Source organism: Pan troglodytes, chromosome 2 (genome assembly GCF_028858775.2).
Source record: "Pan troglodytes isolate AG18354 chromosome 2, NHGRI_mPanTro3-v2.0_pri, whole genome shotgun sequence".
Classification (NCBI taxonomy): domain Eukaryota; kingdom Metazoa; phylum Chordata; class Mammalia; order Primates; family Hominidae; genus Pan; species Pan troglodytes.
The window spans coordinates 15,592,974-15,619,713 of record NC_086015.1 but is presented as its reverse complement, the minus strand read 5'-3'; the positions used below and the strand labels follow the sequence as shown (position 1 = coordinate 15,619,713).

The following is a 26,740-nucleotide window of genomic DNA, read 5'->3' as shown; positions in this document are numbered from 1 at the left end:
AAACTTTCCACTGGGAGTAGTTTTGCAAGGGGCTGGCTGGGCAGGCGGGGAGCCTGGGGGACTGAGATGGGGGCCTTTCTCCTGCTTAGTGACTACATCATCTCTCTCTGCGTAGGTGAAGCTGCTCTCAGGGGAGAACCCAGAATGCAGACCCTGCCGGTGGCCTCTGCCCTCAGCAGTCACCGCACCGGCCCTCCCCCAATCAGCCCCAGCAAGAGGAAGTTCAGCATGGAGCCAGGTGACGAGGACCTAGACTGTGACAACGACCACGTCTCCAAGATGAGTCGCATCTTCAACCCCCATCTGTGAGTTCCTCTGTTCTTATTTTGGCTTAAGGGTGCTCCGTGCTGGGGCCCTATTTGTTTTGCAACTTTGTGCTAATTCTGATGTTATCATTTGCATACTTTATTTGAAAAGGATATTATTTACAAAAGAAAAATAGTATTCATCTGCCAAAAAGAAGGTAGTAAACTCATTTTGATAACTCGCGGTGAGGTGGAAGTCTGGCTTCCCTCCAGCCTACTTGTAGGACCTTCCGCATGTTAAACTCCATAGAAGTTAATGTCCCCTTAGAGCTTCTGCGAGCAGTCGAGTAGTCATCTGCTAAGCTTCGCTTTTTTTTGCCCATAGATATTGATTATTTTTAGGAGAATCAACATTTAGTGAATGTCACTGTGCACCAGACAAATAGAAGGGAAGCTCAGCACCTTTTTGACCAAGCAGACATCTGTAAAGTTCTTACTCAGGAGTCTAGGATTGTACACACGAAGAAGTGTTCATCCCACCTCATGTGCCCCTGGTACAAACTTGGGACCTTCCCATAAAGGGAAACCAGCTTCCTATGCTCATGACAAGGTGCCACTCACCACATCCAGCCAGTCCTTGATCTGCCACTGACACTGTCTACCTTCTTGACACGAATTGCTTCAACTCTTTGGGCCTCAGTTCTGTTATTTGTGAAACACGGGCTGAAACCACAGATCCCTGAATCTGTGCAACGTCACCATGTTTCCACTGGAAAAGCCTCCCGCTTCCGTGCACCCGGCTTCTCCCCTTTGCACTCTCCTCTCGGCACACACCCTCCTCGCAGAGGGAGAGGCTTCTCCCCAGTTTTCAGGACTTGGAGACGCCCCACCAGCTGCCCAGAGAGCCTACGGGTACAGTGGTGAGGGCGGTTGGTGTTCCTGGAGTTATCTTGCCAATCCTGGCAAGGCTGCACTGAGTATTGGAGGGAGTAGCTTTGTGTGTGCAGGTACAGAGGTCCTCCTCCTTCCCCTTCCCAAGCGCTCACTCTAGCGGGAGTCAGTGTTTCCTCATTATTCAAGATGCTCCAATTCCTGAGGGCACTGCTGTCTCCCCACAGGAAGGTAGAGCAGGGAGGGCTCCTCCTTGGAGGCAGAGCTTCCGCAGAGAGGTGGCCCAGCTCCCGCCTCTGCTGCCTCAGCTCCAGCGTCCTCGCATTCCGCTCGTTCCAGTCAGCTTGGACTGTTGTGTTCAGTCATAAGACACTGACAGAGGTATTTATCCTCAAATAAATCACTGCAGTGTTAGTCAGAGGCTGAGCCTGCAGTCTGGAGCCCTGGAATTTGCTACCATCAGGAATCCAGCAGGAAGGCCCTGCAAACAGTGCACTCCGCAGGCAGGGCTAGCTTAACTCCTGGGTGCTCAGCTCTTGCAGTTCATTCTTTTATTCCCACGAATTTCTTATACTTTCCCATCCGCTTTTCCCACCCAAATAAGAGCATTTGGTCTTTTTTTTTTTTTTCATTTCGTAAATAAGAAAGGGGAAGGCAGCCTGCAGACAAACATGCCTTAATTTAAATCCTGATTCTGCCACACAACAGCTGTGAGGCTTTGGACAAGTCACTTAATTTAGCTGGGCCCAGTATCCTTGACAGTGATATCCTTGTCATTGGACAATGACAATGACAATGATAATAGTTAATGTATAGAGCTATTAAGAGGACTAGAGTTAAAATATGCAAAGAGCTTGGCATGGTATAGCACTTAGTTGATGGGGGCTGTTATTTTTATTCCATTGTTCAGATAGTGGTTATGATGATAGAGAATAAGAATATATACGTATGTATATATGGTGGATTTAATGTTTGATAGTATGTGCCTTTTAATCAAAATGCCTGGGTTCAATTCCCACTTTCTTTATCTTTCATCACAGATAATATTAATTCCTTCCTCATAGGATTATTGTAAGGACTTAAGAATGGTGCCTGGCAGATAGTAAGTACTCAGCTTTAGTCATTGTTAATATTATTATTAGAATATTAAAATGTTCAGAAAATAATTTTGTGGCTAGGCGCAGTGGCTCACACACCTGTAATCCTAGCACTTTGGGAGGCCAAGGTGGGTGGATCACCTGAGGCCAGGAGTTCGAGACCAGCCTAGGCAACATGGCAAAACCCTGTCTCTACTAAAATTACAAAAAACTAGCTGGGTGTGGTGGTACATGCCTGTCATCCCAGCTACTCGGGAGGCTGAGGCATGAGAATCGCTTGAACCTTGGAGGCAGAGGTTGCAGTGAGCCAGCTGAGACTCTGTCTTAAAAAAAAAAAGGAAGGCTGGGCGCGGTGGCTCACGCCTGTAATCCCAGCACTTTGGGAGGCTGAGGCGGGCAGATCACGAGGTCAGCAGATCAAGACCATCCTGGCTAACACGGTGAAACCCCGTCTCTACGAAAAATACAAAAAATTAGCCGGGTGTGGTGGCAGGCGCCTGTAGTCCCAGCTGCTCGGGAAGCTGAGGCAGGAGAATGGCGTGAACCTGGGAGGCGGAACTTGGAGTGAGCCAAGATCGCGCCACTGCACTCCAGCCTGGGCGACACAGCGAGACTCCGTCTCAAAAAAAAAAAAGAAAAAATAATTTTGTAGCTCTCTTGGTGGCTACAAATAAGACTTTGAGGTACGGGTCTGGATGACACTATAAATAATTTTAAGTGTAAATAATAGAATCGCCAAATTTTATGTGCAAATCACAATTGACATTATTATGCAAAGTTTTAGGAAAATAGAAACAGGAGTAACCTCCTCTCTCAGACTCCCTTACACCAGCCAGGTGACTCCCCGCTCATTTTTCTTTTATTGTGGTAAAAAATATATATATTATAAAATATATTTTCTTAACCGTTTTTAAGTGTACAGTGTAAGGAGGAAAGGCGATCGGCGTGTGGTTAGGTCCTTCTGAGTGTTACTTGTTTACTGTGTGATAGTTATTTTAGTAACATTACCATTGTTTGTACTGTGTTTTCTAAGAGCCTAATGACAGATTTCACAGGCAGATTGGAAAGATGCTGCCTGTCTTACTTCTTCGTGTTGTAGGGTATTTAGTGCTGCTGTTTGATGAAATGTTTCCTATTTGGGCTATAGCATGCTCCCTCCTTTATATTTAATGCCTAAGAAGTTATCTGCAATAAATGACAGATTCATAATTATTTGAAAAGGAATAGCCTAGTGTATCTCTTTAAGGAGATTACAAAATGGTTTTTGTGCTTTATCTTCTTAGAGTTTGTTAATAACATGTAATGAAAATGTGATGTATTTTATCACTAAAGCAATCACAATAATTCTGGGGAAAGTAGTGTTATTGGAAAAGAGTTTTGGCTGGGTGTGCTAGCTCATGCCTGTAATTCCAGCACTTTAGGAGGGTGAGGCAGGCAGATTGCTTGAGCCTAGGAGTTTGAGACCAGCCTGGGCAATATAGCAAGACCCCCATCTCTACAAAAAATTTTGAAAATTAGCTTGGCCTGGTGGAGTGCTCCTTTGCTCCCAGCTACTTGGGAGGCTGAGGTGGGAGGATAGCTTTAGCCCAGGAGTTTAAGACTGCAGTGAGGTGTGATCACACCACTGCACTCCAGCCAGGGTACAAAAGGGAGACCCTGCCTCTAAAAAAGGAAGGAAGGGAGAGAGAGAGGAAGAAAGAAAAAATAGTTTCGGTAGCTAGCTAACAAGGCCTGAAAGGTGCACGGTTTGGCTGCATTTTATTATAAGCATCATATGGAGACATTTTCTAGTGGAAAGATGGAGAGATCAGGTGGCTTTGAGCCAGAGTAAGAAGGGACAGAGGCCGGGCGAGGTGGCTCGTGCCTGTAATCCTAGCACTTTGGGAGGCCAGAGTGGGCGGATCACATGAGGTCAGGAGTTTGAGACCAGACTGATCAGTATGGTAAAACCCTGTCTGTACTAAAAATACAAAAAAAATTAGCTGGGTGTGGTGGTGTGCGCCTGTAGTCCCAGCTACTCAGGAGGCTGTGACAGGAGAATTGCTTGAATCCAGGTGGCAGAGGTTGCAGTGAGCCGAGATCATGCCGTTGCACTAGCCTGGGCAACAGAGCGAGATGATGTCTTATAAAAAAAAAAGAGGCAACAGAGAGTAAGACTGAGTTCTATCCAGTTTGATTTAGGGGAAGGGGAAAAAAAGAGAGGTTTCCTTAGTGATTTCTTCAGAATTTTGAAAATTAGAATTCCTGGGATTTTATTCCAGCCTCTTAGGACCTGGCGTATTTGAACTCATTATTAATTTTTTTGTTGATATTGTTACCGAACCACCAGGGGTTTGGTCTAGGTCCTGCTGCTCACCACACAGAAAGCCAGTGACTGGGATGAGGAGTATTGCCAAGGAAGAAGGCTTTCATTGGGTGCTACAGTCCAGGAGACGGGGCAAATCCATCTCCCTGATGGACTAAAGCTGGGGTTTATATAGCAGGGAAAAAATGAAACAAGATTTAACAAATAGGAACTTGGGAGGAGCAAGGACACAATCATGATGAAGGACGGTCCCACATCTCTTTGTCTGGATGTAGTTACCTGGTGGGCTTCAGTTCTTTGACACTTTTTTTTTGTTTTTGAGAGGACTGAAGGTCTTTTCTTAAAGACCTCAGATAAAACAAATGTAAGTTTTAAGTTTTAAGACTAGAAAGGTCAATTTCTGCGTTTATCCATTAACCTATCTATGAGACTGTTGGGTTGGTTCCAATACGGTGACCCTGAGAAATACATTATTTCTGTTTATTTCTTAAGAAAAGTCTTAAGAAGATGAATGTCTGTTTGGAAGTTGAAAAGTACTCTGTGTTTGGAAAGAGTGGATTAAAGGATGGGAAGAGGTGGAGTGGGATTCATCTTGTGGAAAAATCAGTAAGTTTTTTTTTTTAATGGCCCTTGATATTCAAGTGCAATCTGGTAAGAAAGAGCTCTTCCCCTTTCTCCTGCCTGCCTGCCTATTTATCTACTTGTTATCCCTGTGGACTCCGGGGTTCCTGTCTTACTGAATGAATTGTAGCTGTCCCAGAGTTGACAAACAAGAACCCTGTCCACTGGTCCTATGTCCTTGTCATAACCTCCATTATTTCGTTGTGGTTTTTGAGCACTTTCTTATTTTCTGGCCTACAAGTTGTTCTAGGCTCATCTTGTAGCCTACCTGCTCCAGCCATGGAATTAGCCGTTTTTCCAGGGGACTCCAGATCCTTTTAGTGGGGAATAGGATTTAGAAGCCCAGATCCAGGTGCTAGGTGTTCTTGTTACTATGGATTACATAGTTTTTCATGGTAACTTATTGTTACTGTGATCACATTGCTTCTAGACTTGATTTGTCTAATAGTACAGCAGACACCAGCCACAGGTGTTGATTTTAAATTAAAATTAAAAATCTAGTTCCTCAGCTGCAGGAGTCACATTTCAAGCTTAGTAGCCACATGTGGCCGTTCGCTACCATATCGGACAGCACAGATACAGAACATTTCTATCATCACAAGAAGTTCTGTTGAACAGCACTGTTTCTAGATCCTTTCCATGGAAAGAGCTAGGAGATAATGAGTTCCTGGCGATGCTCCAGGGCTAACCCAACTCTCCCGAGCTCCTCCTCGCCCTCCCCGTTCCATACTGTATCTCCCTGGTTCACCAGTAAGAAGAACTACATCCACACATGTACTCATGGTCCACTCCTGCAGTGCACGTCAGGTAGTTTCAGAAGCACGGTGCCAATGCCACTTTGAAAAACAAACTAAAAAGAGTTCAGGATTTGTTTATGGTTTTTCCTTCTCCCATGCTGAGGGTATAATAGTCACAGGATGAATTTGAAGAGTTACTTTCCCTTTTCTCCTCAGTATTGTTGTATTATTTGAAATATATTGTTAGGTTCATTCATTTCTGTTTGCATTGTTTTAGGCTTTTTCCATCCTTTCAAATTTTATTTTTTGAGTATGTAAGATATGAACATGCTCCCCAAAGTTAAAACTGTACTAAAAAGTATGCTTTTAATGTTACTCCCTACCCTGTCTTGTTCACGCCTTTTACTCCCTTCCCTGGAAGCAAAGCATCCTTCTTGTGTTTCTGTTTTGGTAAATCAAGCAAATACATGAATGTTTTATCATTTCCCCTTCTTTCTTTTATCTTATTTTATTATTATTATACTTTAAGTTTTAGGGTACATGTGCACAATGTGCAGGTTAGTTACATATGTATACATGTGCCATGCTGGTGTGCTGCACCCATTAACTCATCATTTACATTAGGTATATCTCCTAATGCTATCCCTCCCCCCTCCCCCCACACCACAACAGTCCCCAGAGTGTGATGTTCCCCTTCCTGTGTCCATGTGTTCTCATTGTTCAATTCCCACCTATGAGTGAAAACATGTGGTATTTGGTTTTTTGTCCTTGTGATAGTTTACTGAGAATGATGATTTCCAATTTCATCCATGTCCCTACAAAGGACATAAACTCATCATTTTTTATGGCTGCATAGTATTCCATGGTGTACACGTGCCACATTTTCTTAATCTAGTCTATCGTTGTTGGACATTTGGGTTGGTTCCAAGTCTTTGCTATTGTGAATAGTGCCGCAATAAACATACGTGTGCATGTGTCTTTATAGTAGCATGATTTATAGTCCTTTGGGTATATACCCAGTAATGGGATGGCTGGATCAAATGGTATTTCTAGTTCTAGATCCCTGAGGAATCGCCACACTGACTTGCACAATGGTTGAACTAGTTTACAGTCCCACCAACAGTGTAAAAGTGTTCCTATTTCTCCACATCCTCTCCAGCACCTGTTGTTTCCTGACTTTTTCATGATTGCCATTCTAACTGGTGTGAGATGGTATCTCATTGTGGTTTTGATTTGCATTTCTCTGCATTTCCCCTTCTTTCTTACATGTGCGATAGCCTACTGTGTGTACTCACTTTAGCCTTGGTGTTTTCTTATTTTGTTTGTTTGTTTGTTTGAGATGGAGTTTCACTCTTGTTGCCCAGGCTGGAGTGCAATGAGGCAATCTCGGCTCACCACAACCTCCACCTCCTGGGTTCCAGCGATTCTCCTGCCTCAGCCTCCCGAGTAGCTAGGATTATAGGCATGCGCCACCATGCCCGGCTAATTTTGTATTTTTAGTAGAGATGGGGTTTCTCCATGTTGGTCAGGCTGGTCTCGAACTCCCGATCTCAGGTGATCCGCCCACCTTGGCCTCCCAAAGTGCTGGGATTACAGGCGTGAGCCACCGTGCCTGGCCGCCTTCGTGTTTTTCAATGACACATCATGGAAATCTTTTCCTACCAGCTCCTCACTCTGGATTTCAGCTGCGTGGCACTCCATTACCTGCATGCATCAAAGCTCATCCAACCAGTCCCCTGTGTTTGGACATTTTGGGAATTTCAGGTGCTTTACAATACTAACAATGCTGCAGTGGATGACCTTGTGCATTTTAATATCTTGTGTATTTGTAATAGAATTAAAACTCTTGAAGGCAAACAATGGGTGCATTGTAACAGTATGGTAAATTCATATCGGTTGTGAGAGTCATTCTAGGCTGCTTCGTGGGTAGAACCTTGAGAGGGCTCGGTGCTGAAATGAAGAGGTTGTCACCTGTGTGTGTGTAGACTTAGAGTGGGATGTGTCACCTGTGAGGAAGGGAACATTTATTGAGTGCTTACTTCGGACTGGCCGTGTGTTGGACACTTGAAATATATTATCTCATTTAACCCTCACAATAATTGTGACCCTTTAAACTAGGTAAGCACATTTCTACATCTATCTGTCTATCTCTGTCTTTTTGTCTATATCAGATTGATTTTATAAAAGCAAAAATTGAGGTTGTGAGAGGATGATGTGTCTAAGTTGTTGGCAGCTGGGATTAACCCTGCTGTGTGTGACACCAACACCAGTGATCATTTGATGATGCCGTAGCTACATCCCACCTGGGGAATTACATGCAGCTTTAGAGGTGCGCATCATGTGTTTAAGATGACACTTGACCAGTCCAATGTCTGGCATGTGTTAGGTGCTAAATAATTTTATGTTGACTTGAATTGGACCCTGTCTCTAGGGGAAGTGCTGTTTGAGCCCACGTTCCCGTTGGAGCAGGCATCCTCTCTGTGATCAGCAGTATATATTTACAGTGTATTTGCCCCCGGCCACAGAATAGGGCAGAGCCCCTAGGCTCACACTGGGATCAAAGCCATGGTCACTAGCCTTGTGCTCCATCCAGCTGTGTTTGCCACAGACCCACTGAGCAACCCATAATGAACGAGGAAGGGCCCAGTGAAAGAAAACGCAGCCTCCCCTCGCTGATGGGGGGGCCTTTGAAACACCGTCCTGGTGTGAGATGGGCCCCTTGTTGTCTTTGCTTCTATGCCGCTTCCTTTGAAGTGTTTGCTGGAGTCCGATGTCCCGATTCTGGTGTGCCCTTGAGTGTGTATTCCAGGCTTGGGCTCTCCGGTTCCTGTTGCAGCTCCTCTTCCTCCTCTTCCCTCCCTCTTCCTTTGCTTGCATTGTCCTTTCATCCTTCATTGTTCATCTGGTGTTTTGTTTTGTTTTGTTTTTTCCTGGCCCTGTCACTTCACTTTTCTCACCATAGGGGTGGATAGAAAAAGAGGGAAAAACAAACTCAAAACCACGAATTCATTCAGCTTAACAAAAGGTTGGAGGAAGCCTTTGAAATCAGGTGCTGGGCATATAATAGGAACTCAGTAAGAAGAAGAAATTGATGATTGGCTAAAATGGGATTGGGGGTTTTCCCTGGATTTTCTTTATTTTTTGCAGAAGAGTTGATTATATATATGAGACCTCAAATGTTCTGCAGTATCTGTAGTTTTTGGTATCTGGACGTAAAATCTTTGGCAACATGATCATACCCTCTTTGGCAGCTGTTGCTTCTATGTCTTTAGAGCCTTTAGTTTGGATGTATATGGACCAGTTACCAAGAGACTATTTCACAAATTCCATGAGAGTGAAGGAAGCAATTCCTCATTTCAGGTTAAAACTGAACCCAGAGGAAATTGAAAAGCTGAGGTTATTTTAGTCCCTTGACCCTGCTAGCAACTGGGATGTTGTAAACAGTAATGTGTATTTATAGGCAAAACAAGTTATTGTGTTCATGTCTACATAAGCTTTAGAGAGAGGTAAACTTTTCATCATGGAGAATGATGATAGGTCCTGATTCTCAGCATCCAGAGAATTGGGAGGGCTTTTCTTCAGGGCTTGTTAATAACAGCAACTCGTGAGCCCTTGTGCGCTGGCACTGTGCTGCGTACTTCATGGGCACGATCGTTTTATCCTCACAGTTCTATGAGGCGGAGACTATCGTTATCCCTCCTTTACAGATGGTAACACTGAGAGTTCTGTAACTTGTTCAGGGTCACACACTCTGGTAAGTACCAGAGCCAGGATTCAAAACTCAGGCTGTGTGATCCTAGAGCCAGTGCTCTCAGCCACCATGGGATATTTATGTTAATAGCACACATATCCAACTGCGATGAATCATTCGATACTGGACCCTAATGCCTGATAGTTTGGGACGATGCAGCCTAAGCACTCTCAAACCACACACTACTGAGGATATTTGGGAGGTGGGGACTGTTCATTTTAGCACACACAAAGGAGGATGGAGGGAAGTAAAGGGGTGGAGGCCCCGGGACGTTAGTAGTTCGGCACACTCCAGATCCCCACAGCCTCACCAGGGTTCCCTCAGGGATTGTGGAAGGGGGAGTGCTGTCCAGCTGCCCCCAAGAGGCCTGAAATGAGTCTTTGTACAGGTGAGAATCCCACAGGAACAAACAAGGGTTTTCTTTATGCTTGGGAAGCTGCTTTTTAGATTGTTTTAATTCTTGTTTAAAATCTGTGGCCCAATTTTAAGTTAGTGGCCCAAGCCAATAGTAACCTTAGCCTAAAAGATTCAAACTGGAGCATTTTATAATTTGCTTTAAGTATTTGAAGACATGTCTTTTTTTCCCCTCTAGATTTCATAAATCAAAGCCTATGGAATGGAATTCTTCAAACTATCTGCTCTTTCTTTCTGCCACGCCTCCTTGGCATAGTCTAAACTTGGTAGGGTCAGTGCTGAAATTCTATATTCTTTACTTTCATACTCTATCTTACAAGTATTCCCAAAGGCATTCTGGGGATTTAAGAGGATATTTTATGGTCATAAATGTAGTTGTCCTAAATTACTAATGTGGAAACTGCAATATTGTTGTTACATCGGGATTTTTAATTTTCTTAGCACCCCCCTCCACTTTGCCCCACGTGTATCAGTTGTGTGTGTTTCCATTCCCATTAGGGAGTATCATCACCTAGGAACTGATTCTCTGTGAGGTTTGCTTCAGGGTTGTAACCTGCCTTCCTGAGGTGGAAGCAGAGCTGCTCTTCTCTGAGGGCCACTCTTGCATCTGCAGATTCCCTGGAAGTGTTTTGCTAAGGGAGTGTGGTACCTTTAAGTAAAGGTCACAGGCCTGACCTGTGTTGTGTGGGTTTCTTGTTTGTCAGGCTAGAGGCATTTTCTCATTTTCACAGTTGAGCTGAAAACAAAGGCCTCCTTATCCGAGCAGGGAGCTGTGCTCTTAAGAGCTGACATCAGCCTTCTCCCAGCAGGCCTCGCTTCTGCCTTAAGAGTCTTCGCAGAGAGCTGGGAAGGCAGTTCCCCATCTTGCTGCTGGCATTTTTTCTGGCCAAACGACGACACAGAATGAAGAAATGCCAAGGGGGGACAGGAGTCAGAGAAGCAGAACAAAGGCTGTTCCAGGCTGCACTGGGGACTTAGGCTTTAGCCTCTGTGGTTCTGATCTGTGCCGTGAAGTTTATAAAAGTGGGACGAAAACCTTGAAAGGACTTTTTTCTCAAAGAGGAACGCCTATTAGAGGACGTTTGGGGTATGTGACAGAATGTGCATTGGTCTGTGCAGAGTCACCTTTTAACATGATGCAAGTGTATTCAAAATGTAAGGAAACAAAACAACCCAGGATTCTGCTGTTTTCCTGATCCTCTGAGTGTGCTTTTTGGAATGCTGTCTTCGCGAAGATGCTTCTGCTGTGGGCACATATGTAGCAGCTGTTTTTATCCGTAGCTAGAGGATTAACCTCGACATTGCCTGTGACCTTCATAGACCTCCTACTGTGACACAAAACCAGTTTGTCCTGAATGTATATGAAGTGCTGTCCCAAATCTACATTAATAGATTTGATTGAAGACTGGGAAGAGAAATGCTAACAAATTTGGCTAGGTGTGGCTATTGATGGTTCTTTTATTTTCCTCTAATTTCTTGCTGATAAAGCAATTATTTGCCTGTGTCACATGGCAGCTGGAACATAGCAAGGTGGTTTACAAGCTCCACATTCTGTATCTGGTGTAGTTTTTACTTAAATGGCAGGTCTTGCTGTCTCTCCATTTTGCTGTTTCTCTGGGTTAAAACACACACACACACACACACACACACACACACACTTCATTTTGAAATTTCTTCACAGATTGTCTCCAAAGCATAATTAGAGGGCTTAATGTTGCAGTAATGTTCTGGGTCTGGCAGTAGCTAGAAACTGTGCCAGACAAGGGATCTGAGTTCTGGATCCAAGCCTTCCAGCCCCAGCAGAGGCAACACATACTGCAGAATAGAAGGAAGCAACTGTTGCTACTGCCCTCTCCTCCAACTTCTTATACTACCTCTTGCCTTTCTTCTTGAAGAGACCTAAGAATAATGCAGCTAATGAATCTACATAGAAACAAGCTCCAGAAACTGGGTCAAGGCCAAGTAGAAAGGACAAACCAACTCCTATTATGTCAGGTCAATGTAGAAGCACATCTGAGAACTGAAATCTTGCTGCATCCCTAAATTTCCATGTCATTGAACCCAACTAGGGATGGTTATGAGTTTTCTAGCTTGTTAGGAGTCATTTCCTCAGCTGCATCCGACAACTGGAGTGACACCCCTCGCCACTGCTCAGACTGTCTCAAAACACTCTTCTCTCAAGATGCTCTAAGGGAAACGGAAGTGTTCCCTGGTCAAAGTTCGGCGGTCCCAAACTCAGTCTCCCAGGTCTGCTCCTGCATGTTAGCACCTTTCAGGCTTTGAGAAGTCTTATGCACAGAAACACTGTTTAGCCGAGTTTCTCAAATGGAATTGGCCATTGAATCTGTTATGGACTGAGTGGTGTCCCCTCAAAATTCACGTGTTGAAGCCTCAACCCCCGATGTGATGCTCTTTAGAGATGAAGCCTTTGGGAGGTGATGAGGGTTTCATGAGGTCATGAGGGCAGGCTCTGGTCTGTTAGGATTAGTGCCCTTATAAGAAGAAACAGCGATCTTGCTCGCTCTCTCCCCACCACATAAGGACACAGCAAGAAGGCGGCTGTCTCTAGGCCGGGAAAAGCGCCCTCACCAGTCACCAACCATGCTGGCGTCCGAATCTCAGGCTGCCAGCCTTCAGGACTGTGAGAAAACAAACGTCTGTTTAAGTCACGAAGTCCACAGTATTTTGTTATGGCAGCTCACGCTAAGACAGAATCCTTCATCCCCTTTTCATAAGACCTTTTTTTAATATTCCTTGGAGCATACTTGCCCCATAAATATTGCCTAACAAAAGGAGCATTTTATTTGGTTCCAAAATTCTCTTATCACAAACTTTCAGACTTGCAAAGCTCTGGTGCTGTAAAGCTTAAGTATGAACATGAAATGGTGTTTAATTCCGTGACTTGGGGCTGCTGGGTGCCATCTTTAATGCTTGGGGCTTTCAGAGAAATTCACTGAGGCCATAGAAATTGAGGAAACTTGAGGTTCTGTCCTCCTTTGACCCTGTGCCTGCTTATCTTCCATCCCTACCTCTCCCCGCCTCCATAGCTATTTCTAGAGAGATCACCTGTTCTTTTATATCCACTCCCTAGTCCAGTGCTGTTATCCATACCAACAATTCCGTTGAATCCTCTCCCTGCATTCAGGAGTGACCTACTGGTTGCCAGGTTCAGGAAAGAGTGCAGTCCCTTGTCTTATTTGATTTCCTCTTCCCTGAAGGGCTCTCCTCCCCTGCTTCCTGTGGCCCTTTTCTGGCTTTCTTTGGTCCCCTCCCACCTCTGTGGCCACTCCTCAGGATCTTCCAGAGACTCGTTGTTATTGGTATTCTCCAGGGCTCTGGCATTCTGCCTGCACAGACCCTTCTAACCAAGTCACACATGAACCCGTGGCTGGACTTGCCACAATAGGTTGAGTCCCACATCTTTACCTCTAGCCTAGACCAAGCCTTCACACCCCACAGATCCACCCTGTCACTGGGTGTTGTATGTGTGCCCTAAATTCAGCACCGCCTCACTGGAATTGGCATCAGCTGCTCCGTTGTTCTTCCAGCATTTCACCAAGTCTACTCCTTGCCTTCTGTCCCCCTATTCATGACTGATACAACTCTCTTTCCATTTGTCTGGGACGTTGCCTCCTCCTTCCTCCTGTCATTGCCTGTGGATCAGCCTGCTAACTTCCCAGTAGGCCCTGGCTGGGGCTATAGTTTAGCCCCCCGTTTGCACGGCAGTGCCCTCCTGGCTGGTCTTACTGGTGCTCGAGTGTCAGAAGGTGGTTTCTGAAGTATTCATCTCTGCTTGGAATCCTTCCATGGCTCCCAGTCCGCCACAGGGTGACACTGCCAAGGCCCATCTCCATGGGCGTCTGCCTGTAGGACCCCCTGGGCTGCAGCCCAACTGGGGGCCTACACACTCACTTCATCCTCCAGTGTGGTTCTGAAAGCCACCTCCTCTGGCAAGTGGCACTTCCTCCTGCTTCAAGGTGAATACTACTTTGTGTAAAATGATGACACTCTGCTACAATTGGGTGTCCAGCTGTCTGTCCCCTTCCCTGGTCTACAAGTTCCACCAGACCAGGGGCTGAATTTGCTCAGGTCTGTAGCACTATACCCTCCCGGTGCCTGACACCAACTAGGTGCTGAGTAAATGTATGAATGAAAAAGGAGTCACGAGGAGAGCTGTGTGGAAACACTCTTCCCTTTGGGACAGATGTTAAGAATCACTTTTAAACCCATATAAACCCTGAGTGGCACCACTTAGTATACTTCCATTTTCTCCCTTGTAGCCTCGATGTTTACTTCCACATGTGCCAGAACAGAGCCCCACCGCTCTCCTTTCCCTGCTAAGCTCTTGAAAACAGAAAACGAAAACGCACACACGCGCGAAGTTCAGTCGGTAGCACCAGCCCTGCCCGTGATGCTTCTTTCACGGCACGTGATCTCATCCCGGTGTTGACTCTCAGTAAGAAGCCCCCCAGGTTTCTTGTGTGGATGAAATGATTTTCACTCCTCTGTATTTCTTGCTTATGCATCTGGCTCCAGTCCAAGTGTGAACATAAAGTGAGGTATATGAAAGTGAGGAATTCAGTGCATTTGGGTTGAGTCTCACAGGGCAGAGAGATGACCAGACATTTCTTTTGGGTGGAAATTGACCCAAAGTGCAGATTTGCTCATACTCTGCTAGAAAAGCAAACACATCTCGGCCCAAGTATGTACCAGTTCTGGTATTTTTCAAATTTTTCCAAAAAGTCCTCAAAGCCAAAGTGTTTTTCGGCTGTTTTCTAGTAGATTTGTTGTTGCGTTTATTTTATTTTTGTGTGACAGCTTTGTGCTTGTATCACTAATAGCTGTCATCCTCTGTGTGTTGGTTTTGAATGACACCACATCATTTTGTCTTAGGCCGTTGGCTTTTGAGCAAGTTACGTCCAGTGATAGAAACACAGACACTCCATGTCACCTAGAAGCTGACTGTCTACCATGGCTACGCTTGGTAGGGGAGGCATTGCTGAAAGGCGCCTGAGCCATGCAGCTCCTTCATCGGCAGGGATTCCTCTAGAACCTCATTGGAGGACTTTGCTGAGTTTATCACTGGATTGTGGCTCTGGCCCCCTTTGGACTGTGAAATAAGACACAGTTCCTTTAGGATGACCATCAAGGACTTTGTGATCTGCTCCCAAACTCCCTCTCCCAGTATTATTACTCAGAAGACGGCCTCCTCGGCCTTGCCTTGAAAGTCTCTTTGGCTACTAGCCATGGTTTAATTTCAAAATAATTTATTTAAATCCCTGCTATTATTTCTCGACTTTCGGCAAGCTACACAGAGTTTGTTGTCTGTGTGAGAAGCAGGTCTCGTGCAATTCAGGGCAAGCAGTTTGGATTCTCCAACTTCCCTTGTGACTTTCATTTTGAGGCTAATATTTGAAACTAACATATTTGTTGCCAGTGGCATCTTTTCATGCATGTCAGGCCTCTCTCCATCACGCAGGCTCCTCCTGGTATCCCTGTGCCAACTCTTGGGGAAGATTATTTGAGGGCTCCCGACAAAGCGATTGTCATATACAGCCGTCCCTGGATATCCTTGGGAGATTGGTTCCAAGACCCTCGAGGATACAGAAATCTAAGGATGCTCAAGTTCCTCATGTAAAATGGCATAATATTTGCAGATAACCTATGCAAATCCTCTCGTATACTTAAGTCACCTCTAGATTACTTATACCTAATACAATGTAAATGCTATAGAAATGGTTGTTATACTGTATTGTTTAGGGAATAATAGCAAGAAAAAAGTCTGTACCATCAGAGGCCTGACTCCATTTTCCATCCATGATCGGTTGAATCTGTGGATGCAGAACTTGAGGATATGGAGGGCAGTGTATACCATATTACCTGTGCTTTTAAATCACATCATTCTACATATTCCAGCCAAATTTGGTGATAATCTCCTCTTTCTATCCTTCCTGCACCGTTTCCTCACCATAGATACTTTTTATTTTAGAGAAAGTTCAGACCTACAGAAACGCTGAAGGACTAGCACAGTGAACACTCACATACCCTTCCCTGCATTCATCAGTTGTTAACATTTGCCCATATTTGCTTTATCTTTCTTTCATATGTGTGCAGACAATGATATGATCTCACGTCATCTTTTCATATTCAGTAATGCCCTTTATACTATAAGATTTTTTAAAAAATTCTTTTACATTCTTTTTAATTCAAGATTCAGTAATGAATCACATTACACTTAGTCATTGTATTTTCTAGCAATCTTTAATCTAGGAGTTGTCCCACTTTGCAGGGGGAAGGGTTGGGGGCTTTCGTGGGAAGAGGGGACCCAGAGACTGCTCTGGAGTGTCAGCTCCTCAGGGCCTCTCTTTGAAACACCCAGGGACCAACGGCAGGGGGTCGCCTGTCCATCAGCACTGGGAGGGGTGACGTTGTATATGATAAAGGAGGGATTTAGGATATGTGTGGTTCCTCTGTGGTGGGAAGTGTGCATTCAGAAAGAGGGGACAAGGGAAGCAAGAGAGCTGTTGGAGGAGGCAGAAGATTTGGAATGCAAGATGGCGAGATACATGGAATAAATTAAACACCTCATGCCTGCTCTAAGATAAATCACCTTTTCATAAAATTTGATTTCCTGCCCCAAAGGCTCATCTCTGTCTAGCCAACAATTCCAGCAGTTTTACTTTTTTAAAAAATCCAGTATCTTATTCATGGCAGAGGTGGAACATTCCCCTGTCCCTTTTTCTCCTTAAACCTACAAATCTGAAACAAGACCATAATAGATTTCTCTCTTGGGAGATCCCTCAATTTTTTACTTATAAATAATTCATTCAAGGCTCCATTGAAGTCTCTCTCCCTCTCTCTCTCTTTTTTTTTTTTTTTTTAAGATGGAATCTCAATCTGCCACCCAGGCTGGAGTGCAGTGGCGCAATCTCGGTGCACTGCAACCTCTGCCTCCTAGGTTCAAGCAGTTCTGCCTCAGCCTCCTAAGTAGCTGGGACTACAGGCATGCGCCACCACATGAGGCTAATTTTTGTATTTTTAATAGACTGGGTTTCACCATGTTGGCCAGGGTGGTGTCGAACTCCTGACCTCAAGTGATCTGCCCGCCTCGGCCTCCCAAAGTGCTAGGATAACAGGCATGAGCCACTGTGTCCAGCCTAGTGAAGTCTCTTGACTGTGAAAACTGGTAGCATTTAAGTGTGTGTTGGGGCATGTTCTAGTTTTTAGCAGCATATTTGATGTATAATAAAAAGTGTTCTTGGGATTTTGACTTGATGTTAATAACTCCTTAATGGAGCAGTGATTGGAAGATGATATGTACATAGGACCTAGGAAGGTCACCAAGTTGTGACACTTGGAGCCAGTGGTGGTGGTGGTGGATCCCTGGGTGCTGGGAGAGGGCAGAAGGCAGGCTCTGGTGAGAGGCTGCACATGGACCCACCATGGGCGCCTTCCGCCTCCTGAAGCCCAGATCCCTGGGGCCACCTCATTTTTTTTTTTTTTTTCTCTTTTCAAGGATTGGTTGGTCAGCATTTTTTCATTTCCAAGAAATATCACAGTATCTTTCCAGTAAGTTGCCCTTTTTTCCTTAAACTAGGTTTGTTTTATGTTGCTTGTAACCAAAAGAACTTTTTAACAAATACAGATATTTGGGTTGTTTGCATTGTTTTACTGTCATTTGCAGAACTTCGAATATCTCCATCCTTCCTCCCATCTCATATATTCCCACTTTTATAGAAGTGGAATTTCTGGGTCAGAGGTCTTCCATGTCTGTTTTCGTTGGTGTGTTCTGCCAGCTTCACTCTATATGGTTTACTGATCTGTTCCCACCAGCAGCTGTATGCATCTGTCTCTCTCTCGGCATCTTCCCACAGGTGACTGCTACCATTTATTCATTTATATAATATTTGCAAGTTTCTCGGGGAGAAACATTGTTATTATGTGTTTTTTTGTTTGTTTTCTGCTACTAGAGAACTTAAATGATGTTTTCATATCCTTATTGGCCGTTTGCATTTCTTCTTCTGTGACCATGATGTTGTTTACACCTTGTCTTTTTTGTAAATTAGAGTATTCATCTTCTTTCTCTTGATATGTTACAACTCTTCATATTAAGGATGCTCTGTCAAATGCGTTGGGGAAAATAAGTAATGTTATTTGCTTTTCAGCATTATTTACTGTATTTTTGAAATATAGATTTTTAAAATTTGGATGTGGCCAAATCATTAAATCTTTTATTTGATGGAAAAGCCTCGTAAAATGTTCTGGAAGGGACTGAAATGTATTGTGTAACACCTGGCCTGGGTGTGTCTTGATGGTAGAATGATTGTATGTGTTTAATACACGTCTGCCGTGGAACGGAGGGAAGCTTATTGTTTGTGTGTCATCACTTCGTCAGTCCATCCCCCCAAACCTCTCCTGAGGGCCTCCTGGGTTGGGTGCGTTGGGGAGATATGAGTATGCTTGGGGGAGTCAGCCCTGGGTAGAGAGGAACTTAACTAGGCCAGAGAAGGTTTCTGCTATGGTGATGGGCAGGAATGTGCCCATCCTTGGCGGAGCTGAGGGGGCTATGGCCACTGTCTCCCAGAGGCACGCCTGGAATGGGAGCATCGTCATCATGACGAGAGTGGGATTGCAGCCCACTCCTTCCCGGGTTGTCTTCTTTTTTTGTCCTCTTTTTCTCACCTGGTCCCCTCGAGGATATTTTTCACTGTCACATTGAGCTTTTAGAGTATTTGATAGTCTCTTGTTGAGTACCATTAGTAAGCTCTGAAACCAGAAAAGTTTAAATTCTGCTTTTATTTAACCATTTTACCAGATGTTTCCTGTGGCTTGACAGATGTACCATTTACTAGAAAGTTACACTCCTGAGATTTGGAATGTTATGGACACTGTTGCTATAGACAGTGATTCTGTCAGGGCAGGATTTGGAAGACAATTTTCACATCATTTTGGGGTTGAAGATGTGTTTTTCACCAGAACAGAAATGCTATTTTCATAATCTGCTTTTATCTTGTCTTTTATAATTAGAACCTCTGGTTTATAAAGTACTATATCTGGTTGATCAGAGTTTACTCTGATAAATACCGTGGTGCTTCAATTGGTGTTACTTTCTGAAAGCAGCTGGGCTTGGGTATATCAGGGTCTTGTTTGCAAAACTGACCTGGGTGTAAAAGAACTCAGGTAGTGGGCAGGTGGAAATTTAAATTGGGCTGAAAATCTTCTGCTTCACTTCTCTGGGCTACTTGATGCTGGCGTATGGCTAAGACATCTGCAGACTTAGCAACTTCTTGCACCCACCTATAAGTTCACCAAGACAAACCTAGGATGGCTGTGGCACCTTTGCTTCTCCAGTGCCTGGAGTCACCATCTGTGGCAGCCTGAGTCCTAAGAGAAAAGCCTCTCACCTAGGGTTCTGCTGGTGGAAGGGTGGCAGAAGGAAGTTGCTTCCTACAGTGCAGGAGTGAGACTGTAGTTGCGGCTGCAGCAGAGAATAGGGGATTTCTGGCATTCCTTCTCTGAGGGGCTGGCTGCAGCCCTGCTGTGGAGTTGCATGCATCTTGCCTTCGGAGCGTCTCCACTTCTGCAGCAACCTTCCTCTCCTGTGTTTTCTTTAGCCTTATTTTGAAGTTTTATAAAAGCCTTATGTTATGGAAGATGGAGAAACAAAGAAAGAGGAAATCGCATGCTGTAATTCTGACAGCAAATCTATTTTCTCACCAAATGGAACTGTAATGATGCGTGTAGCGTTTTGGCAAGGCACCCTCTATAAATAAACCCTCCCAGGAGTTCCTGACCTACCCCAGGACCCATAGGAAACTTTTCTTGCAGTGCAGGGGGCAAGCAGGCCCCTTACCTCGCAACCCTCCTTTCAGGGAGGACTTTTATTCTGACAAGCACCCGCCCATCCAGTTTTGTGCCTGAGACTGCTTGCCAAGTTTGTGAGGCCCAAGGCTTTCTTGTGGGAGGACGCTGGGCTGTCTTCATGCTCTTTGGCAATGATTAAAGTGAGGTTAGTACCAAGAACCCTTTCATTTTATTCCCTTATCCTTGCTTTTTCAAACCAGATGGCAACCCTGTATTTTCAGCTGTAATTAATTTAAACTGCGAGACAGCAAGTGCTGGGAGAGGTAGAGTAGTCTTTGCTTAGAAGGGACAGCAGTGATTTTCCTTCTCGTCCCTCCCTTCTCCCCAAACGCCACCTTGTCCCAATCAGATTTGTGCCATGCACAGTTTCTCCTAAGCGGGGACTGGAATGGGAGAGAGGGCTGCTGAGAGCAGCTGCAGCATGGCTGCCTGCAGGAGCTGGAAGGGTTAAGGCACACTAGTGATTGTTTCCTTCATGGATTGGAAGTAACCAAGTTTCAGGTGATGGCTGTCATGTGACCGCCTCTAGACAATGGTGCATAGTTTGGCTGCTGATTCGGGGAGTACAAGGTGCTTTTTCTTCCCACTCAGTCCAGCTGCCAAGATCGCCTCCAAAAGGGGGTATGTTTTAGGTTTAACATTTATTCTTAAAGAAAATTACAAGGGAAATAAAAGCACTTGGCTGCAGTTGGAGTCTGGAGGGTTTGACCTCAGCTATTTGACCACTTCTCTCCATGGAAATTGTACTTGAGTCCCTGCTAAGTTGCCTTAGAGTGCAGGACCAATTAGAGATTGAGAGATCTTTCACATTTAATAGAAAATGAATGCTTTTGTTTCATCTCTCAGTAACTTGTACGGTCATTCCACAGAGCAGCCTCTCCTCCCACCCTTTTGTCCCCTCCTTGTTCCGAATGAAGCTGGGTTGAAAATGGAGAGTGGAGTAAGTGACTGCTTGAGGGCCGGGTGTCTAGAGATGCTCACCTGCCTGCACAGATGAGGACCCTCCGGGTTTTAGTTTCATCATTCGAGAAATGCACTTTCTGGCCCATTAAAGAGAAGTTGCATGGCTGGGCACAGTGGCTCACGTCTGTAATCTCAGAACTTCAGGAGGCCGAGGCAGGCAGATCACCTGAGGTCAGGAGTTTGAGGCCAGCCTGATCAACATGGTGAAACCCCGTCTCTACTAAAAATATAAAAATTAGCTAAGCGTGGTGGTGCATGCCTGTAATCCTAACTACTTGGGAGGCTGAGGCAGGAGAATCACTTGAACCCAGGAGGCAGAGGTTGCAGTGAGCTGAGATCGTGCCACTGCATGCCAGCCAGGGCGACAGAGAAAGAGTTATCTTTAAAAAAAAAAAAAAAAAAAAGGAGTTGCAGATTGAAGAGGATCTGTTAACATAATGTATATGCAAAGCACTTTGTAACACTGTACACCAATGTTATACAAATGGTCAATATGTATTGCTGTTAACATTAGCCATGCTCCGATGACTTGAAACAATTTTTAAAGGTTCACAGTGAGAAATGAGAACCACAAATACGTAGCTTATAAGTCTCCGAAATGCTCACTGTTGATTCCAACATCATTGACTCCAGTGGGCCCCTTGTGTGCCCAAGTTTGCTGGATTTAGTGAGCTGGGTGGTGAATATTCTTTATTGATTTAACTTTTATGTCCAGTGTTTACATTATTCATGAACATTCATTTCTCTCATGAACCACTTGGGCTGTTTTCACAAAGGCTTACAATTTCAGTTATTGTTGTGGACAAGATCCATCCTTTTGGAAACCTTTAATTTTTCTCTAGTAGAGAGGGCCAAACGTTAAATGAAAGATGCATCCTATACTTCCCACCTCCTTTACTACCAATGATGTGTTGAACATTAAACAGAATTATCATATGATGCAGCAGTTCTGCTTATAGGTACACACACGAAATAACTGAAAGCAGAGACTTGAACGGATACTTGCACACCCATGTTCATAGCAGCATTATTCACAATAGCCAAAAGTTGGAAACAACCCAAGTGCTCATCACTGGATGAATGGAGAAACCAAATGTGGTCTGTACACACAATGGAATATTACTCAGCCTTAAAAAGGAAGGAGATTCGGACCCATGCTGCCACACAGATGCACCTTGTGTAAGCCAGTCACGGAAAGACAAATGTTGTATGATTCCACTGACATGAGGTTCCTAGAGTAGTGAAAGTCCTAGAAGGTAGAATGGTGGTTCCAGCGGCTGCAAGAAGGAGGAAATGGGAGGTTGGTGTTTAATGAGTGCAGAGTTTGGGAAGAGGAGAAAGTTCTGGAGACGGATGGTGCGGTTGGCGGCACAACATACCAGTGTACTTATTGTCACTGAAAAGTGGTGAATTTTATGTATGTAGTACTTTACCATAGTAAAAAAATATGAAAAACTGTGATGACCAACTTCAGGTCAACTGAATAAACATTAATGAGTCCATTGTGTGTGAATCCTTTATATTCCATACTCATCTGGGGTGACTGAGGCTGTGAAGGAGAGTCAGGCAGCTTGGAGGGCAGACCGAGCTCCAGGAATACAGTATTTGGTGCCTAATAATCGACAGATGTGATGCATGATGACCACCGGGGGTGGTAATTTTAATTTAATTCAAAGAGTAGTGAAGAGTCACCATTACCATCTGGTTTGGAAGCCCTCATACAAAGGAAAGGTGCATGAAACTTGGGGTGCATGAAACTTGGGGGGGAGGGTGCTTCTGAATTCTCTGGAGGCATTATTTGAATCATCAACTCAGGAGTTTGGGGGAAGAGATGCCACTTCAGTGTTGAATGGAATGATTGAACTCCCCCCACGTTCTTTTCAGTCTTCCACACTGCACACTCCACAGACGAACACTTCTGGGTGAAATATGATTTTATAGCCAGGGGGTTGCATCTAGATGTGAGTGATGTTACAGTGAAGCTCCAGAGATAGCTTAGTTCTGAAGTTTTTGCAGAATTTGAAAATGAGACTATTTTAAAAGAAATGCAGTTTTATAACTCAGATCAATGAAATAGGCTCTCAGTACTGTTTTTTCCCGTGGGAACTCTGCTTTATTTGTCATTAGGGTGTCCATTGTCAGTAAAGCAGTAGCCTTGCTAAGCAGCTGGAGGTCCTCAAAATAATTTTTTCTTTAAGTAATGTAAATCTTGTTTCTGTAATGCAGTCTGGTTTTGTTTTTTTTTTTTTAGAAAGTTAGCTTGGCCAACCCTTTCCCCCTAGTTTTGGAAAGATGGAGCGTAGCCCTGACTACCTGGTTGCTCAGAGGCAGTTCATGTTGAGAATTAACACACTACATGATTGGCTCTCAGGAGGAAGGTCCTTACGGTCTATTAGTACTTTAAAGAATATACAGTAGAGGCCAGGCGCAGTGGCTCACGCCTGTAATCCCAGCACTTTGGGAGGCCGACGCGGGCGGATCATGAGGTCAGGAAATCGAGACCATCCTGGCTAACACGATGAAACCCCGTCTCTACTAAAAATACAAAAATTAGCCGGGCGTGGTGGCGGGCGCTTGTAGCCCCAGCTACTTGGGAGGCTGAGGCAGGAGAATGGCGTGAACCTGGGAGGCGGAGCTTGCGATGAGCAGAGATCACGCCACTGCACTCCAGCCTGGGTGACAGAGCGAGACTCCATCTCAAAAAAAAAAAAAAAAAAAAAAAGAAAATATACAGTAGATGCCTCAAAATCTCTTACTAGATGAGCATTTAATCACTTCGTATACTCAAAACTCAAATTTTCAATGGGTGTATAATAATTTAGCTCAATAGTTTTGGGGTTTATTTATTATTATTACTTTTTTTTTTGCAGAGTTTCTGAGTTCAGTCAGGGTAGATCAGTAACTTTAAGAGGAAAATCAGGTTTGATATTTTTATTTAGTGCTGAATAAATTTATTGAACCAGAGGTCTTCCTGTAGTACGGAGAAGTCCACAAAATAATTTCGAACTGGTTCCTACCAACCTTAGGGCTGGACCATGGGAAGGTGGCTGGCATTCAGGCAGTTGTGACCATGCTCCGGTGTGTGGGGAGGAGGAGACTGCCACACACCACGTGACGCAGAAAGGAAGTCTGATTGTTTGTCTCTCATATGCCTGCACGCACTCATTCATGTCTGGTCTTTAGCCAGTATGGGGTCACAAAGCTGAAATAATGGGAAGAAAAGGATTGGAGACTTTTATGTGACCACACTGCAACATGGGTGTGGAAGTGCCTACTGGCATCTTGGGTTGTTTTGATGAAAGGATAGTACTGGTGACTGCAGGTCTTGGAATAATCCTGATGCTTTAGGTTAGTTTTTATTAGACTGTCTACGCTGGTGTTTCGTTCAGAAACGTGCTACGATAAATGGAAGGGAGTGAGTCCTTGCCTGTGTGCCCTATTTCCTTAGGCTGCTTCTGGAGTGTGACCCTCTTAAATATGAATGTTCACTTGTGGCGTGTGCCCCGTGGGTGACAGGTTGGATAAGGAGTCTTGTGTCAGAGTAATTTGAAGGAGAATTCTGGGCATGGCAAGGTTGACATAGAAGTCCTTTTCAGTAGTTGGACGAGGAAATAAGATTCATTGAATTTTTCCAAAGAGCAGACCTGGGACCAAAGAATTGTATTTGAAGGCAGAGTTCATTCATTAGGAGGGAGAACCTTTAGGAAGGAGGTAGGCAGCTGTCTGGATAGTGTTTAAGCAGCAGCTGTGTGGTGCTTCTTGAGGGAGGCTGGGATTCCACATCTCTCTCCTGTTGAAACCATTTTAGTGTGAAGTGTTCTCCTGAGTTGGACAAAGCATCCAATCTTTCCACTGTACAGTTTTTTTGGGGGGTGGGGTCTTGCTCTGTTGTCCAGACTGGAGTGCAGTGGCATGATCTCGGCTCACTGCAGCCTCTGCCTCCCACGTTCCAGCGATTCTCTTGCCTCAGCCTCCCGAGTAGCTGGGACTACAGGCGTGCACCACCACACTTGGCTAATTTTTGTATTTTTTGTAAAGACGGGGTTTCACCATGCCAGGCTGGTCTTGAACTCCTAGCCTCAAGTGATCTGCCCGCCTCAGCCTCCCAAACTTGAGATTACAGGCGTGAGCCACCACACCTGGCCACTAAACAGTTTTATAATATTTTCCAGCAATTTGCTGCATAATATGGAGTAAAAACTAAGAGTGAGCCTTCAAAAGAATTTGAAATTTTGAAAGATGGCAGTGCCAGCCGCAAGAACGAGAGAGGGAACGGCAGAAGGTCTCCTCAGACCACTCGTTTCTAGGGGGTTGGCGCTGGCCAGGGCTGTTCTCCTTGGGTTTCCCCAGGAGCCCCAGGGCCATGGATGGCCCAGCCCTGGGTCACCCAGCTTCATGAGCTCCTCTGTCTGACTCTAACCTGTTGCTGCTGGTTTCTCCTGAGAATTTGTTTAGTTTTCGGTTGGCTCATTCATAAAATAGTTGTGTGCCAGGCCCTGTTCTAGACAGTGACTTGCAGACACTTCTGAGCAGCCTACCAAGCAGACACTGTTCCCGTTTCCCTCCAGGGGTGTCTAGAGGGAATGTGTCTTCTCTCCTAGTCTTGAGTTGGTGGATGGGCTCTCTCTCCACCCTCTGCCTTCCTGAGGCGGGCATCGGAGGCAGTGGGTCCTGCCCTCCACTTTTCCAGCACAGGAAAGGCCTTTCCAGTGGAGCTCAGAGTCAGATTGAGGGTGTGGGGTGGAGTGAAGCAGCAGGGAGAACGGGACGTCTGGGTTGACTAGCACTGGGTGGTCTTAGTGGTCAAATGCCTTTTCTTCACCCCTCCCTCTAGTCCTCGCCTCAGCTGTCTCAAATAGTCCCCGGAGGATGGCAAGGCAGGATGCCGACATGCTGATGCCTCTGCTGCTGTGCAGAGATCGCCGTGTCTCCCAGGGTTTTGTCCACCTCAGACACTGCAGCTCAGTGAGGAAGGAAAGATAGAGTGTTTTTCATCCCTTCTGTGATACAAGGACTCTATTTAATGTCAAAAATATGATAGTGGTTGTATTTTTAACATATTCCTTGAGAGATTACATAATGACAAAAACAACTACAAATTAGCAGCAGTATGAATTTTAAATTCTTTTCAATTTTATTAATCTCAGCAACATCTCCATTCATTTGAAAACTCTAATGTGGGACACATCTGTTTTGCCTGTAAACAGTGCTTAGCATGCACATGGATTCCTGCCCCATCTGAATTAAGTTCTGGGGGTCACGGCCACAGGTGGGCATCCACTACTGGCTGTGCTCTCACAACTACTTCCCTGGCAACAATTGCTAACGTGGGGGCAGGTGAGATGCTTTACCGGTCATGTTCTCAGCCATGACCTGTTTCTCAAACATCAGTTTTTCTTAAAAAACTAAAGCTAATAATGGAAAACACATGTAGACAGTTCTGGTTAAAGAAAACTGGTACCTTATTTACATAGAGTTGAGCTATTCAGAAACGTGACCTGAGGATCTGGGCAACCTGGACGGGCTCCGCGCTGCTGGCCAGCATTTCCGTGAGTCCCGCCTCTCTAGAGGCAACGGGTCTGGAAAGCCTGCACACATTGCCAAGCGAAGAGGGTCTCTGAATGCTGGAACTGGATATGGGAAAGTTGCAGGGGTTGGCCCCAGACTCACTCAGAACCTGTTTGCTCTGACTTTACGCCTCATTCTAGCCAAACCAGCCACCTGGCTTTTTGGGCCACCATAGGGAGAATGGAAAGATGGAGACTACCAGCAGCAGCGTTTCCGACAGGTCTCTAACTAAAATCACTTAGAGTTTCTCTCCTAAGGCTGGTGTCTGGGATCTTTCTTTAAGC

General features: G+C 44.9%; 1 protein-coding gene across 7 annotated transcripts in view; it reads left to right on the top strand.

The window, feature by feature from the left end:
* VGLL4 (vestigial like family member 4) overlaps window positions 1-26,740 on the top strand; it is a 165,912-nt gene that overhangs the window by 119,393 nt on the left and 19,779 nt on the right. For 6 of the 7 annotated variants that reach the window (XM_016940483.3, XM_016940481.4, XM_016940482.3 and 3 more), the window contains one exon: window positions 116-305. In XM_016940483.3, coding sequence (XP_016795972.1) covers window positions 116-305 — 190 coding nt within the window. Of the gene's footprint in view, window positions 1-115; window positions 306-19,998; window positions 20,071-26,740 lie in introns of those variants that run through there. The other variant, XM_016940486.4, reaches the window with a different exon arrangement.